Source organism: Lutjanus erythropterus, chromosome 11 (genome assembly GCF_056507025.1).
Source record: "Lutjanus erythropterus isolate fLutEry1 chromosome 11, fLutEry1.hap2, whole genome shotgun sequence".
In the NCBI taxonomy this organism is placed as follows: Eukaryota; Metazoa; Chordata; class Actinopteri; order Lutjaniformes; family Lutjanidae; genus Lutjanus; species Lutjanus erythropterus.
Genome location: NC_139327.1, coordinates 12,717,058 through 12,733,869, shown reverse-complemented (window position 1 = coordinate 12,733,869; position 16,812 = coordinate 12,717,058). Strand labels below are relative to the sequence as shown.

The following is a 16,812-nucleotide window of genomic DNA, read 5'->3' as shown; positions in this document are numbered from 1 at the left end:
TCCCACGCCTAACACCGAGCCCCTCATTCTCCCAGCACCATATTCCTTCCACTCTTCCCCAGAAGGAGCTCAAGTAGGTGATTAGACATGATCTGATCTTCATCAATGCAGCTTCCTGGACTCAATGTGGGTTTTAGATTCATTCAAGTGATACTACATCCATCCAATAATGACGGCAAACATTTCGCTTGGACAATGTGTGCTGTGATTTCCATCTGAAGGCCGTCACGTTTTTAGCCGCCGTAAGATCGACTAACCACCATCGCTGTTGTGATAGGGATCATTCTAAATTGGTGCTTTGATATAATATGTGTAAACAGCACAGCCTCACATGTTCTGATAACAGTTGTGTCTCCAGCTTAATGGAAATCCACCATTAATGCTATAATATGCAGCGTCACTATAAATTGATACATTTCACTTCTCAATCCCTTCCTTCTGGTGCCTATGTCTTTTCTTTGTAAGCCAGCTTGGTTACCCCTCCTAATGGGCAAAGACTTTGTTCCAGCTGTAATCATAATCCATTGAAGAGATGCAGAACTTGTCACTGTCTGAACAGAGATATTAATTTCCCCTCCATGTGGGGCCCTGCTCTGCTGGCCATGTAATGCTATCAGCTTTGAAGGAATCTTGTCTGGTTAAGCCCTTCACAAACGTTCTATTTGACATCCATTTTCTTGCTTAGACTTTATTTGCGCTGATGGTGCAGGAAGGGAATTGCAGAAAGCATCACAGTTGAGTGGATGTATCTTCTTTTTAGTTTATTTTTAGTTTATTCTTTCATCATAGTCAACGCGTTCAATTTATGGCTTGCTGTTGTAGTAAATTAATAAAAGTGAATTTGATATTTTTAAGATATGTACTGGGTTACTTTAAAACTATATTGCAATACAGTTACTAATTACCTGTTGCAAAACATAGTTAGTAACATAATACAGTTATCACAATGGTAAAGTAATGTAACTTGATTAGTTTCCATTACTTTTGGATTACCTCAATACCAAATATGCTGAAAATTGAAAAAGTCCTACTGTTCCTTCTTTTGTTATGTCTGCATGCACGTTTAGATTAATAGCAATTATAAACAACTAAATATCCTTTATTACATCCCAGTCATCAGCATCACCACCTACAGTGACAAAATAGTTTTTCAGTAGTAGTGTGGAAAGGTTAGCTAACTGGATTTCTGTGTAGGTAACATTAGCAGTTGGTCTGTGTTTATAATGTTAGTGGTTTGTCTGTATAACTAATGTTAGCAGCTGGTGTATGTAGCTTACATTAGCAGTTGGTTTGTGTAATATTAGCAGTTATAATGTTGAAATTTCCACCCAGTGAAGCATTTTTTTCACTAGAGGCCATGATAATGGACTGACTGTAAGAGGACGCTTGTTTCAGTCGGACAGAGCAGTGTTTTTTTTATTTTAAAATTGTAATCCTGCTAATAATTCCCAGTTTGACTAAATATATCTGTAACCTCATTACATCTTTATTTTCTGTAACTGTAATGGGATACAGTCTGTCTATCTTTATTTAATCCTAATTACATAATCAAGTAACATGCAATACATTACTCCTCAAGTGTTCTGTCCTAAATGTACTCAACAGTCTAAAAAATAATGAGCATACAGTTTTTGTGTAAGAGAAGATGGATGTTATGTTTCCCAGAAAAATAGCACAAAACACATGCTATAATATTATATATATGTGTACAGTATGTCAGAAGAAAATAAATGAGTCAAAACATCTTTTAAACTTGATTTATGTATTTTACCAAGACAATTGTATGGAAACAGTGGAATTTCTGTGTGTAATACAGCTGAATTTAAACCCAGGACAACTGAACACTTACAGTATGCAACATTAATTGTGTTGTCATTTTATTTATTTATTTATTTTATTATTTTTTCTTCTCATCCTTTTGTCTTGAGCAAACAGTGACTTATTTTTCTTGCCCTTGGTCCTGAAGCTTACAATGTATCTTAGCCCTAGAACCACTGCTAATGATGTTATTGTTCGTTTTCTGTTTTTTTTTTTTTCTTCTGTTTCTTTAATGATGTTGAAACTGCATGAGCTGAGCCTGATGCCGTTTTTTTTTCCTCTAATCACAAATTTTTTTTTCCATTCCCACATATAGAAATTGCACCCTCAACTACAGCATAAATAAGAGGTCTTATATTTCTTATATTTATTATTCATACAGTATTTGGCCTATTTACCCTGCTCCTATTATGCGAAATACTTGTTTCTGAAATGTAAATGTAAACCAATATCAACTTAGTCAGTAAAAAGACTAACAGAATGTGAGGCATCAACAGTGAAGGTCTGCAATCTGAGTCGTGCAGGCATTGAGCTGCAAACAGAGTAACAAGGCCTGAGGTAATACATGAGCACAGGTGGTGAGTGCTAGAGAAGGTATTGCTCTGCACCAGGAATCCTTGATGAACTCTGACAGATTTCACCTACGAGGCAGACACCCTGTCCCTGGCTGAACAGCTGCCTTCCAGTTTTTTTTTTTTTCTTTTTTAATTACGGCTGTAGTGACTTGTATGCAGATCTGCAGGAGTTTGGTGCTCTGTGGCTCTAATTGTAAAAGTCACACTGATTTACATGATTATTCTATTTATCTGATTAGATCCCTTCCTCTTAGCAGTGTAATGAATGTTATTGCAGGGACAATTGCCATATTACAGTACATGTATAATAATAATAATGTGTGATTTCGGCATGGAAAGTTTCTCAGTTACATTCATCACATTGGAATTGATTTAAAGGACCAGTGCACAGAATTTAGTGGCATCTAGTGGTTATCTTGCTGATTGAAAACACCTCGCCTCACCATGTGCCAACCATGTAGGATAACCAACAGTGGCTGCGAAACTTGTAAAAAATTCAAAAGGTTGTATCTAGACCCAGTGTTTGGTTTGTCTATTCTGGGCTACTGTTGTGACATAACAGTGCACCATGGTGTAAGAGGACCTGCGCCCTCTGTAGATTTAAATGGAAGGGTTTTTCCCCAGCGTATTGCAAGCCTGGTGGACCACTGAGCCTTTAGGCCTAAGCATCTGGGGACTTTGCTTTTTTGGCGGATGTATTTTTAAAATGTCTTTGAAAACAGACATACATCCCTGTGCTAGTTTTAAAAAGGTATTCTTTTACGCACCACATGCCCATAACTCAGGCAAGCTGTGTTCAGCCTCTGAAGTTTGAAACAAAGTTAGACAGAACTGTACTGAGGAAGCTAAGCTAAGCTAAGCTAAAATGTGAACGCAGTGTCACACATGGGACCTTTTTCAGAAAAGATATGTATAGTTGTCAAAGGCAAGAGACTAAGCTTTTTTTTTTTTTTAACCCATTTTAATTATGCCATGAATTACACATACAATGTTTGTCAATTTTAAAATTAATTTTACAAGTCAATAAAGAATATATTTACATATTAATCCTTGAGGGATTAATCATTGAGGGATTAATGAGGGAACAATGAGGGGAAATCCTGAACTGTTCACTCTGCGGTAACAAAACCACAACAATTCTTACTTTAGGTGATAATACACTAATGAAAACATACTTATGAATATAACATTTCATTTCTGCCATATTCTGCCAATAAATCCCTGTAAATCTTACACAATGAACCTTTAAGAATAACTGATTATGACCTGTAATGGAAAATAAATTGTGAAAAATGGTATGCTCCTTATAAAATATGGTCTTTTTTAATCAGTGGTTATTGTGTCAACCCTGTTGAGGTCTGTTGGTATCAGACTCCAGTCATTTTTATATTGTATACTTTACAGATTTGACAAATGGATATCAAATACTGTAGATTCAGCACTATCTATAGAGAATTACCCAGCTGTGCTCGGTGTATGTAAACATGCCCAACTGAGTAAGCATTATAGATCTCACCTATTAGCAATCTGACAGGTGAGAACAGTTGATGGCTTATAGCAATATTGAATCGAGCCAAATCGGCTTTATTCAGACACAGACGAGACCGCTGGTTCCATCTCACAACCCAGCCTCACCTTTACATGTGAAAAGGGGGAAGGAATAATGGGTTGAGATAGATAATACAGGCCAGGCAGCCGTCTTATACGAGGCCATTCCCCGCAGCAGCGAGCAATCATGATTTTATAGAAGCCGAGGCAACACGTCGGCGGGTTTAAACATTACACTACCTGCGAGTACTTACAGGAATCTGCACTTCTCGGCTGTTTCTGTTATTGTTTTATCGCTCGTCGTCTCTGGTCTGCTGTTGCACAGCCCTGACGAGAGCTTAAGCCCCTGAAAGCCTTGCCTTGTCAAGTATCAAGTCACATTCACTGTCACATGCACTGTATTGTCACAAGCCACACCACGTTCACGCAGTTTACATTTATTTTTTCGAAAAAGGTCTGAACTCCCTCTGAACATCAGCTCACAAATGTTTAAGAGCTGTGACAGTGTTTTACTTTTAACCAGTTTGGCCTCATTTTGGAACCCAGATTTCTCTCCACTGTCATGTAAATTTACGCACGCAGTATGAAAAGTCTAAATCTATCTGTGTAAAAATAACTCCATCTGGTATGTTTTTTTTTTTATTAATTTCTTTATGCTAATAGAGGAGTCTTGTGCGTTTTAGGATGTCACACTGTTTTTCCACCTCTGTAAATGTACAGTCAGCTTTGTCGAAGTGGATCTTGGCGAAACAGCAAGCGAGGGACTATATTCTTTAGAGTGCTGCCAAGTTGAGCACTAATAGAAACATTTATCAAGACACTTCACCCTAAATTCAGAGGAGATTAAATATATTTAGCTTGGATTAAACTGGACAATCAGGGCCACTCGGGCTGTTTTATTCTACAGTTTTATAGTTGCTTTCGGCACCTGTGAACAGTATTCTTCTACTGAACATTAGTCAGACAAACCTTGGCACAGCCAAATGAAAATGACAGCGTGGAATTTATCTTTCTTCTGCCCTAAAAACAACAACAGAGGCTCATTGTCATGTGGTGCGGTGTTCATAATGGATCCGCTGTACTCTCTCATTACATGTCTGTGAGGAACAAAACCGAAATCTTGACAAATTATCACCAGCGTAACACAATCGTGACGGGCCCCAGTGGAAACAGTTTTGCCTGGCAGCCCCAATACATTGATCATTTGGCAGTGATGAGGCCTAATGATCATAATAACGCTCGTGCCCACAGTCTCAAAAGAGAGAAGAGAGAGAAACTGTCCTCACTCATTAGATCCACCTGTGTTCACTGTGCAGAGTGCCATCTACAGCTGTGGTTCACAACCTGTTTTGTCAAACAATGCATGTTACAACATTTGAATTAATTTTGAAGTAGATGTTATTTAACACTAATAATTAAATTGAAAAATACTGCCAATTCTTACATGTTTTTAGTTAAGTTTGTACCGCCCATAATTCATTACTTTTAGCTATAAATCCATTACTTTTAGTTAATTATTTCCACTCTTATTCGTTACTTTTAGCTAAAAATTTCACCTGATTAAATCCATTATTTTTAGCTAACTATACCAACTATTAGTTATCACTCATAGCTAATTACTTTAACCTTGCTAACTATTTCCACTGTTTATCTATTACCTTTAGCTAAGTATTGAAAATGTTAACCATTACTTTTAGCTAGGCTATCTATTCAGCCATTTATCCATTAGCTAACTGTTTTAACCAAGCCCCCAGGAAGAGCACCAGGCTTTAAAACCACGTTGACACAGTGGCCAAACCATGTAATAACATTGTCCCACGATGCACTGCTGCCCAAGAAGACTTTTCTCCCATAAGCTTACATTGTGAAAGAAGCAGCTGTAAAACAGTACATTTTTTGAGCATCACAACCCCTGTGAAATGACTCGTGTCACTGTTAAGGCTAAACCAGAAGTTAGGTGCTTGGCCAAAGGAAGTCTATAGCGCGCTTGCTTTATGGGATGTACAATGCAGGAGCATATACAGAAGCTCCGACACGGAGGTTGGCTTCATGCACCAGTAAGCAGCTCTCATTGGAACGAACAGAGGCCTGCCTCCACTGTTGTATCCAGCTCTCTGTGTATTTCCATGATTTCAGCAGTCACCCATAACATTTTTATCCCTAGTTGGGAATGTCTGACCTACAAGGTATTTTCTAACTCAACACCAGCATTAGTTAGTGTTGTTATTTGCTGACTGTTCTGTTCCAATTAAGCAGAGGCAGACGCTCGGAAAATGTATTGATCCTCAGTACCTTTTGTCTTTTCTTCTGTTTTTATCTACCCTGCTTTAAATCTGTTTTTGGCACAATTAATAGGCCCTAATTAGCTTGTGATAAACAATCAAGCTTCTAATTCTTATTATCTGCTTCAATATGACATCAGAAAACTACTGTACTCAAGTCATGTTAGTGCAGAAATGACTGACTCACTGATATACTGAATACAATCAATTGCTTCCCACCAGTATTTCAAACAACACTGGGTGCAGTTTGAATTTCTTCTCACGTATGTGTTTTAAATTATAGACCACAAAGATCAGTGGTAGATGTTCAGTGCACGACCGTCACATCAAACCAAATGTGACAGGATTTAGTGCTATTTTTAGTTTAACAGCCACTCGGATTACATGGCTATAGAGCTGTGTCCTAAATTCAACAATTACTGCAGCCGACAGTGTTTATTGGCTGATGAGGTCCACAGTTTTTTTTTGGGGGGATGTTCGCTGTTCCTTGACATCCTGCGCAGTTACTGCACCAGGGGAATTTATTTGCATAGAAAACAGACCATGAACTTTCTAATATTACAGTTTGAATTTCACTTCCCTTTAGGTCATGAATGACAGCCAGACTATAAAAATAAATGAAAAACCAAATTGTCCCCAACTGACATCCTTCTAGGAGAAAAACCAGGCCCTGCCTCTTCTTATTTCACCACTTATTATCTTTATTGTTCAACAAATCACTTCACTTCAGTCGTCCAGTCAGATTATTAAGCTAATTTGCATCAAAGTCATTTATAGCCTTTTAATTCTGTCAAATGTGATTACATTGCTCACTGCATATGCCTTTTTTCCCCCTTGAAAATAAAATAAATAATCTGACAGTAGAATTGAAAACAAATGTTAAAAGAGAGGGAAATGGAGAGTGCTTTAGCTGTACTGTCACCTTAGGCAAGCTATTTTTAATTTGCCAACAAAAGCACCATGTCTTTCTTCCCTCCCTTCATATTCTCTGTTTCAAGCTCAATCTGAGCCCCAGGGACCGCTGAGCCCCTCATTTGCATGACAGGTATTGGTAAATCGGGTGCAGAATTGTAGACAGCGGCCGGCAGCCAGTCTTTTAAAGCCTGTTTGTCTTCATATAGAAAGGATTTGTTGACACTTGTAAGAGTGCTGTCTGGTGAGCTTTCTGGATGCTTTTCACTGCAGCTCTAATTGGTGTTGAGGTGCAGAGACATGAACCGAATAAACACAACAGATCCTATAGGATACACTCTGAGAAATAAAAGTGCTAACTAGAACCAAAGCGTTCTCTGCTTTGTCCCCACAGGAGAACCACTTTTTGTACCTGGTAGAACCATTTATTACGGTTCAATTTTGAACCATTTCAGGAAGTTCTACCTAGAACCCAACTTAAAGGGTTATACCCAAAACCATCTGTGAACGGTGTAATGGTTCCACCCAGAACACTCTCTGGGGGTTCTATCCAGAACCATTCCACCTTCTAAGGGTGCTAACAAGAACCCTCCAAGGGGGGTTCTACTGAGAACATTTTTATATTCCAAGGATCTAGAACACAGTGGGTTCTACAGAGAACCTTTTATATTCCAAGGATTACATTTAGAACACACCCAATGGGTTCTACATAGCACATTTTTATTTTCCAAGGGTTTCATCTAGAACCCACCCAAGGAGTTCTAGAGAGAATCTTTTTATATTCCAAGTGTTTTATCTAGAGCCCTCCCAGGGGGTTCTACCAAGAGTCATTTTATATTCCAAGAGTTTTATCTAGAACACCCAAGAGAGTTCTACCAAGTATCACTTACATTCCAAGGGTTTTATCTAGAACAAAGTGGGTTCTCCAGATAACCTTTTATATTCCAATAATTTTATCTAGAACACACCCAGTGGGTTCTACAGAGTACTTTTTATACTACAAGGGTTTATGTATAACCCACCCAGTGGGTTCTACCTAGAGCTCTTTAATATTATGGTACAGAGAACCCTTGAAAAAAAAAAGTTCTTCAAGGACTTCAACAATCCTTGAAGAAATCTTTCTTTCAAAATGGGTTCTTTGAGTGAAAAGAGTTCTAAATGGAACATGTATAAAGAACCCTTGATCAAAAAAAATGGTTTTGGGTAGAACCTCAGCCCTCCAGGAAAAACTTATTTTACAAACTTTATTTCAAAGACTGTAGATGATGGAGTTTATGAAGTGAATAATGAGAATAATGAAATCTTTATTGTCACTGTTTTTGTTTACTGAACACATTATCAGAGTCTACCACTATCTGTGCTGCGTCTCTTTAACGAGAGCTCATCCTTCCTTTCAGCTACTTCAAACTATAATGACTACCAGTGATGAAACTACACTGACTGAACCTCAAGGCACAGAGGGATCAATGTATTTTCTAAAGATTTATTCATCCAGGACATTTAGAGTCTTAAAGATGACACATACGCAGCGATGATCCCCAAGTGAGTGGAAGTGACTTGAATAGGTGGCAATATATGTCAGGAAATTAGCATTGCAATTTTCAGACAGACATTATAAGACAAGGAAATGATACCTCTGGCTCCAGAGGGCATCCTGTAGATTTTATGGGGAACATAAAATCTTTAATGGATAACGGACCAGAATTAGTTTTAACATAAACTCGGTTTGCTAAATGTACAGAGAGAAAGGGAAAGAAAGAGAGGGGGAAAAAAAGGAAGAGGTCGGAAAGACTGAAGCCTAATATGATATGTGCCAAAAAGCGAGGAGCTCCGCTGTCTGCAGTTTTATGTTTACCAGCGTTCGTCAAGATACACAAGATCGGTTTAATTTGACACAGTCTGGGAGTCGGCCTGCCCTTGAGCCTGACATTTGTTGAAAGGGAGATGAGGGCTGAAATTATGAATAACATTTCAACTCATTTGCATGAACCTTACTCAGTTTAATTGGCTACATTCACAGTTTTGTTTTTAAAGTGGCTACTCAAGTAAGTCAGTTTTGGTTGAATTCCTGTAGAACTACAAGGACACTCAGAGAGCAGATCTCTGACAAGGGCACTAGTCTTTATTGATAAGCAAACATGAAAATTCATGGTCAATATTATTACTTGTTCTCAACAAGCATGAAGTCAAGTTTTTTTGTTATCTCTTATGGAGTTTACTGTTGACAATTCTCATTTGGATGGCAGTAAGAGTAGAATTAGTTGCATGATGTGTGTATTTACATTTCCATAGTCTTAAGTTTGAGAGGAAGGCATTATTACAAGGGTTAAAAGATGTTGCTGTGGGACATTTAAAAGCAACATATATGTAGTCACATCTCAATTTATCCAATGTTAGCAAAACACTACATCACTGACTAGTTAATCTACGTTACAACAGTCGTTATCTAGCTAGTCGCATCTGATAGCTAATGCTAGCAAAACAATAACTAAATAGATAGCTAATCAACGTCAATTGTTATCTAGCTAGCTTTTCACTGACATTAGCTAACTTAAGATAATATTATAATATGTTCCTTTTACAGGTTTCCAGCATAATCTTTTATTCAACTTCAAAATTTGCTTTTCTTTTTAACATAGACGAGCCTAGCACATAACCTTAGGAGAGGAAACAGGATATAACAAAGCCGACCGAGGTATCACCGGATACCAAGCAGCTCAACTTTTATTGGAGCCCAGACCAAAAAGGGGTGGGACTTAGAGAAGGTCAGTTGTGGCGTTACAATACTGATTCTCCCATGAAAATGTAGGAAGCTTTGGCAACTACATGTAGAGGCTCAAACCAGAGGATTACTGGTTCTAGTGAATGTGGACTGTGATTTGAAGCCATCATGTTTTGTCATTATTGAACTTAACAACTATCTACTGAACTTTAAGCACAGCATTTATTCCACCAAGGTTGAATGCTCTGTCTTGCAGTGTTGATGAAAGTGAAAAATGATTTGTGCATCCGCCCCTTGATTCAGATCAACTCCAAAATTTAGCAGGTTCTATCTTGGCGCATACTACACCCCTCCACCAAGTTTCATGAAAATCAGGCCGGTAGTTTTTCTGTAATCCTGCAGACAAACAGACAAACGGACAAACAGACAAACACACGGCAGAGAAAACATAATCTCCTTGGCAGAAGTAACAACCTGGATTCTCACATGTTCAGATTATAGCTAAGAATGCCTGGCTTACTTGTTTGCCTGGTTTTAGAAACATTCAGATGACACATTTTACTCCACTGAACTATCTTGACTTCTGTAGTATTTCTCAGCCAAAGAATGATGGGAGAAAATTGATGGATGGATGGAAGCTCGGTCACAGGTTAACAACGATGCCTGTAAATATCTTTGGATCAATAACACCTCATGGTTCTTGTATTTATGAAGCAGAATGTCAGTGTCACATCACCCATGAGCGCATTGATTGAAATTGTCAACATATTTCATACATTATTTATTTCTTAAAGTTAATAGAATAACTTATTGTTGATTTACAATTTCTATAAGCTTGGCCAGTTGCTGTAAGTGATGGAGCGTATTTATTGATTATACCTCCTTATAAAACTATTGTTCATTGCAGTTTTAAAGAACGTGCAGCCAGCTGTTTATACTGGTGCACAGTTGCTTGCAATGATCCAAAATACCATAATCAGTGACATCCAAGTTTCTACCGCTAGCTCATCTCAAAATACTCAATAATATGGGTTACAAACTGCCAAGAAATCATCAGCTCACACATGTAAGACATTTTAAAATAATTGGTTGGTTATTCAGAGTTCTCTGTCTGCCGGTGTAAAGACTTATTAGATGTGGATCTGGACTTAGCTCGGTGCTCAGCTACAATCAATACAAAGAAAGATCCATTTAAAGTGGTTTCACCTCAGAGCCATCGCAAGCGTGGCTCAGGAGTACGGTCACCAGATCGTAGCATTATTAGTGCAGTCCTCTTTGTACTTGAGCACTAACCCGAAGTGTATCTTTACATCCATTCATTTGTTTACTCCTCCTGTAATGATCAGTGTTCTACAGTAACGCAGACAACACTGATTCCCCCACTGCACAGCGTTTGATCTCCTCTCTGTACGGTGGCAATAAAAAGGCGGGGTAGGAGGGGTGGATCTCACAAAGGCACAATGAAAGCCTTTTAAGTACGACACAGATGCTACACGTGTGGATGCTCGAGTGGCCGTGTAACTGCACTACCCTCACTCATTTCCTTTCCCTCGTTTTCCTCGTGATTTCAGGCTGCATTCAATAACAGGCACGCCAATTTATAAGCACATGTATTTTTAATGAGAGGCCAGTTAATCTCGCTGAAAATTGCCAGACTGCAACCTCGCTGTAATAATTACCAATAATTATTCTACCAGTAAAGGAAAGAAACCATGTACTGCTGTATAATGTGTTTATTCCGGGCTTTTTACGTTATGTGTTATCCTGGTAGTGTTTAGTTAAATTGAGTTAAGTGGAGCTTATGAACGTCATCTCTCATGATTAGATGACAGACATGAGCACTCATCATGAATGTACAAATGAATGTAGCCGTAATTACACTGTATAGATTCAGTTTAATTTGGTTGGGGAATATTTAGGTGGATATTTATTATTTAATGTATTCACTTTGAGGTAGATTTAATTATTTAGGCTCACATCTGTGATGGTAGTTAAAGGTATGGATAATTTAGGCACTGTACAAAAATTATTGGCGTAGGGAGAGGGGCTGTACTTTATGCTTTACTTTTTAGAACCAGCCCTCTGTGGCTTTATTTTTTTAAAATGGACCACGCACAGTTTCAAACACAAATGTCACCATTTGATGTACTGTACCAGATTATAGCTTTAAGCTAATTCACATCTGTAGTCCCGTGGCAGGTCAGAACCAACAAAAACAACCCTCCCCTAGATGTAGAGAAAAGAAAGTGCAATAAACTCATCCCTACTTTCTAAAAACCATATCTAGTACAATTCTTTTAACCAAAAAAGAAAAAAATAAATAAATAAATAAAGGTGGCAAAGCATAAATAAAGAAAACATGAAGAATTTAATGTGAAAATGTAAACATTTAGTATCTTTATGTACCATTAAAAAGTGAGCTATGTACAAATCTTTGATTAACATTATATAAATCATTAATTATATCTCTACTGGTGGACAGAGCAGTGCAGCTGACCTGAAAAACATGGTGTCAGTGTCTGGGAAATAAAGTTACAAACTAGTAAAAGAAACAAAAATGCCTCTGCCACTGTTTGGGAGTATTCTGGGTTTGGTCCCGGTGAGCCAGCAAACCTGCAGATCAGATTAGCGTAGAGTGTGTAACAGCTGAGCGAGCGCGAGAGAGGGAGGTGCACAGAGTGATGGGAAATGTGCAGCGAAGTTGTTGGTCTGACAGCCAGTGTACAGTGTAGGTCTGAGTTTGTCAGTGAATAAAAGCTACAGCTTCTCAAAAGTAATGCAGAGCTCCTGAGTGTGTGTTGTTTCCCGACTGCAGGAATAGCGTCACTATGATGATCACCTCCCCCTGCTTCGAGGGACAATCTGCAGTAGAGTTGAGCCAGTTTACACAAGTTTTACTTAAATACTGTCACAGTACTGTCAGGAATAAATGCAGTCAGTAGCCATGTATGACAGTCAATAAGTGTATTGCAATTCTTTGATTGAGCCTCACTGTCCACCGTTGCTATGGTTACACTTACTCTGTCTAGCTAGGTAGGTTTGATTACCAGCACCAGCTGAGTACCACAATGGAGAATTCACACTTTGCCGCAGCTAATTTATATCTATTGACACTGTATCTTATGCAGTTTTAACCTGTTGAAAAATCTTTTGCTAAGTATTTCTTTTTTTTTTTTTTGTCAGATCCACCAAAAAGTTCATTTTGCACTCCATCAAACAGATATTACCACCGTAACTGAATGAGAACCAGGCACAGACGTCAGCTCTGTGTCTGCTGAGAGTCTCAAGCATCTTAATATTTTGGCTGCACCCTGGAACCAGATAATAAAGCCAAATAATAATTAGATCCGATGTCTCACCTAATAGGAGATCCGTTGTTTGACTGTTGATTCTGAGTTGTGTAACCAGCCACGTTAACCAGGTGTGTTTTGGATCAGCAGCTAGAGAGTCGGAGGAGAGACCGTTTCCTCCAGACAGGTGTGCCAAACAGCGTGGCGGCAAATATCATTACCCAAGCTAATTATTGTCGGAAAGCATTTAAAGTCCAGTGCTCACTGATGTGTAGGAGAGAGGGAAACAGCTGTGTATTCTCATACTGCACCACCAGTGAGCTCTCGTCTGACGCACAAGGTGATGTAGCTACATGTGAAGAGTGATACATATAAATGAAGCTTTAGGTGTCTTGGTTGTACGGTTAAGTACAGACGATGATGTGTGTGTTCAGGACATCAAAAAAGCATGCAGCACAGATCATATTAGTGATTTTCCACACTAAACATACACTGTCAACCTGTCTCCTCTCATCACTTGCAATATATTGCCTCCCTTTTCTGAATCTCATAAACTTTATAAACACTTTTTGATTTATGTTCTTTCATAAAAAAGTCTCACAATGTGACAATGTTTGACAGCAACACGCTGTTAAGTATAAAAATGTCAGCGTATCTGTTTAAGACCAAACAGAATCATAAATCACTGAAATCAAAAATATAAACCAGTCAAGAGCAGGAGGGTTGAGCAGGACAGCATGTTGTTATTGAAGCTTGAGTGAATTATTAGAAATCAATTTGTTGATCATTTGATGTCCATCACCTGTAAGTACCTGTTAAGGGGATAGTTTGGATTTTCTGAAGTGGGTGTTGTATGAAGTACTAGTTCTACCTACAGTAGAAGGTGGTCTTTACTCCCCCAGTTGGGAGAAGCAGAGAGGACTACTAGCACTGAAGATAAGCACTAAAAATACCTTGTGCTGCTGACCCTGTCCACAGCAGTGGACAGGGTCAGCAGCACAAGGTATTTTTAGCCATTTGAAATAGGGTTGTTGTTCTCCTGCTATCTTGATTAATCAGTTAGTTTGTGTTACTGTGTGACTTTGGAGTTTTAAAAGTAGCCACTTAAACAAGGTTCACCTAAAAAAATTATCAGTTTAAGTGTACAGTATATTTAGAATATTTTCACCGCTTTACAGCCTTTTTAGTTGTAAGCTAAATATCACTCTCTTTCCACACAAACCAAACTCAATCAATCATTTTACCTCATAGATCATGGTAGCTGTTGGTCTACCGCTGCCTCGTTCTGACTGTTATTGTGTTATTGCGTGACTTTGGTGAATCTGAACTATCTATCACCAAAGTCACATGGTTACACAAACAAACTATCAGATTTAGGCAGCGGCAGACCAGCAACTCCTGTGCTGTGTGAGAAAAAAATGGCTGATCTTGCAAATGGAGTCTAGTGTCTTTAGACAGATTTGGTTTATATAACAGCAGTTTCCCATCGGTAGGTAATGCACTGAGAAGCAGTGAGTACCTCATACAACCCCACTAACCCTCTAAGCTATAAACATTTTTATATTGTTTTCCCAAGTCACTTATGAGCTCTTAGCCTCGAGCTGAAATCATCTCCTTCTTTCTTCCGCTGTCATTTCTCCAGGAGTCTCCTGTTTAAACTGATATGGCTGCTGCACTTTGGACGCCTAAATCACTGGACCTGGCCTTGTGGATCTTCGTCCTGCTCCTCAACCTCCTTCCAGAAGCCAGGTACAAACGACACACTGCATCCCACCTGTCGGCCTCCCCCTTCTTCTGTTTGATATTTAGTGCTTTCCTTCCTCTCAACCCATTTCATTCTCCCCCGGCTCCGTCTCTCCTGTTGATGTCCCGGTGAAGTGTTTTGTATTATACCTGCATTAATCAGTCTCACTGCTGCAGCAGACATTGTAATCTAACCAAAAGCATTAGAGACAAAATTTAATCTGTTTTATAAGCAGCGAAAAAGCAAGAATTTCTTTTTATTATTAAACAGTGAGAAGGTCTCAGCTGTGACTGTCAGTTTGGCAAATGAAATAACCAGACCTCTATCTACAGGACTGCCTAAGAAAACCTTTAGCTTTGCATGATGAAGGAAAGAATATTAGTTTTTATTTCACCTGCACCCTCTGTGGATATTTTTTGCACTCAAGGACTTTCTGAACAACAATGTGACTTTCACACTTTTGGACGAGGTTTAAAATAGACCCCATGCCACCTTGTCCTAATTTAGGCCCAAAAAAAGAGCAAACATATAGTGAGCTCATCCTCTCATCTCGATGTAGCTGGTGCTCTCCGCCGCACAGGTCTACATTTCACTGACTGCTGAATTAATTTGCATTGTGCAGCACACCACAACTATGATTGTCCATTCACAGCAGTTTCACTCCTGCATCCTGGGCACATTTTCCAGTTTGTGTGTTAAGAGTCAGCAAAAAGGGAAAAAAAAAATGAGAGAGAAGCTCCAGGATGTCTAGGAGTCATTCTAATCACACTCCTTGTAATTTTTCAAACGAAAAGATTGCACAGGTTGCCATGCTAGCATTGTTGATAAGGTAGGATGTTATGGCAGGGAGACGCGGCGGAGTGTAAATCACTTTAAGATTTTGCACGCTAGGAAAGGCTCCCCGAACCTGGAAGAAAGCAGGCTGGGGAAAGAAATCAGAACAGTGTGACAGGGATTAGCCCAGTTTGCTTTGTCATTGTGCCACTTGGCTCTCCTTGCTTATTAGGAGCACACAGCGCTTGTAATTACATATATTAAATAGAAATGTGTGGCCAGGGGAAGGCGGTTGCCAAACCTGGTGAGAGATCTTTTACATGAATATGTGTTTTGGCCTTTCTGTACCCACCCACTCAAGGACATGATGTTTGTGGTTCACCTGACCAACTTAGGGACAAATCGGCTGTTGACACATGTGTATACATACAGAAATTTTGTGTACTATTGGTTTGGGGCTGTTTTTCATGGTTTCAGTACTTTCAGTGAAGGGAAATTAAAGCCACATAGTTTACTTCCAACTATGCTGCAACTATGTTTGTGGAAAACCCTTTTCTGTTATCATTTTTTCATATCATTTTCTGAGCACAGAAAACCTACTGATAAAAACATCTAGCTTTCGAATGGGTAGATATATATTATGGCAAATAATCCATATCCTTTTCTACCTTTTTCTTTTCTATAGAGACTGTTAACAAGCTGTATAGCTGTAAGGTCTGTCACCACCGCACTGACAATATTACATTCTGTGCCCATGTGAAAAGCCATTAAAACTTGCCAACCAAGTTTCTATGGTACGAAGTTAAGCAATGTTCTGCCATGTACAGAGTCAGGAGCAAGACCTATTTTAGCCACCCAAAAATTGATCAATATCAATATCACTCAAGTCCAGGAACGATTGTTTTCCAAGTTTGGTGTGGAAGAACTGTTGTGGAAGAACTTGACATGCCTGCACAGAGCCGTGACCTAAACCCAAGATCTTTAGGATTAGTGATGTCACAAATATCAAGTTTTTGATACTCATCGATTCTGAATGTTTGAGGCGGCCGGTTTCAATACTCATTTTCCTCAGTATTGATATACCTGCTCCTGCTTTCTCGCTCTCTCCTCTGCGAGATGTCTCTGCTCTCGCTCACAGTTCTGTCTT

At 38.9% G+C, this 16,812-nt stretch overlaps 1 protein-coding gene across 2 annotated transcripts in view; it reads left to right on the top strand.

Moving 5' to 3' along the window:
• The window catches only part of gabra3 (gamma-aminobutyric acid type A receptor subunit alpha3), a 130,102-nt gene that overhangs the window by 30,308 nt on the left and 82,982 nt on the right, over positions 1–16,812 (top strand). For both annotated transcript variants that reach the window (XM_084730844.1, XM_084730845.1), the window contains exon 2: positions 14,790–14,896. In XM_084730844.1, the coding sequence (XP_084586970.1) occupies positions 14,811–14,896 (86 nt within the window). In that variant the 5' untranslated portion in view covers positions 14,790–14,810. The remainder of the gene's footprint in view (positions 1–14,789; positions 14,897–16,812) is intronic.